This window comes from Egretta garzetta, unplaced genomic scaffold, assembly GCF_000687185.1.
Source record: "Egretta garzetta isolate BGI_Z169 unplaced genomic scaffold, ASM68718v1 scaffold131, whole genome shotgun sequence".
Lineage (NCBI taxonomy): Eukaryota > Metazoa > Chordata > Aves > Pelecaniformes > Ardeidae > Egretta > Egretta garzetta.
The window spans coordinates 12,637-13,381 of record NW_009258478.1 but is presented as its reverse complement, the minus strand read 5'-3'; the positions used below and the strand labels follow the sequence as shown (position 1 = coordinate 13,381).

The window sequence follows — 745 nt, the reverse complement described above, 5'->3', positions numbered from 1 at the left end:
GTGACCCCCACCCTTGAGATATTTGTAGGTGTTGATGAGATCCCCTCTCAGCCTTCTCTTCTCCAGGCTGAACAAGCCCAGCTCCCTCAGCCTTTCCTCGTAGGGGAGATGCTCCAGTCCCCCCATCATCCTTGTTGCCCTCCTCTGGACTCTCTCCAGGAGTTCCTCATCTTTCTTGAACTGGGGAGCCCAGAGCTCCAGGTGGGGTCTCACCAGGGCAGATAGAGGGGGAGGAGAACCTCCCTCGACACTCGTTGGTCTCTGTCTCCCACCAGCCGAAAATAAGACGCTGCCGCGCTCCAGCTCCATGGCCGCAGGGCTCGAGAGGAACGGCAGGACGAGGGTGCAGGCCATTTTCTCTCACGCTGCTGGAGATAACAGCACCCTCCTGAGCTTCAAGGAGGGTGACCTCATCACGCTGCTGGTGCCGGAGGCCAGGGACGGCTGGCATTACGGAGAGAGCGAGAAAACAAAAATGTGAGTGGGGTGGCCGTGCCCGTGAACCCCGCGTGCAGCCTCCTCTGGGTCCTCCAGGAGCAAACGTGGGTTTGGCTTCACCCCCCCACCTTTGCCTTGCAGGAGGGGCTGGTTCCCTTTCTCCTACACACGGGTCCTGGACAACGATGGCAGCGAGCGGGTCCACGCGAGGTAGGAGCATCGTGCCGGGTGCCGTGCTGCGTGGGCCCCCGCGCCTCTCCCGGGACAGGCTCCGGGGCTTGGGACGGGGATACTGCGCTCCCCCCCG

The 745-nt window shown here is 62.7% G+C and overlaps 1 protein-coding gene across 1 annotated transcript in view; it reads left to right on the top strand.

Annotated features, from left to right (window-relative positions):
* The window catches only part of BAIAP2 (BAR/IMD domain containing adaptor protein 2), a 71,620-nt gene that overhangs the window by 63,430 nt on the left and 7,445 nt on the right, over window positions 1–745 (top strand). Inside the window, exons 9-10 of the mRNA XM_035899190.1 lie at window positions 276–477; window positions 580–648. Coding sequence (XP_035755083.1) covers window positions 276–477; window positions 580–648 — 271 coding nt within the window. The remainder of the gene's footprint in view (window positions 1–275; window positions 478–579; window positions 649–745) is intronic.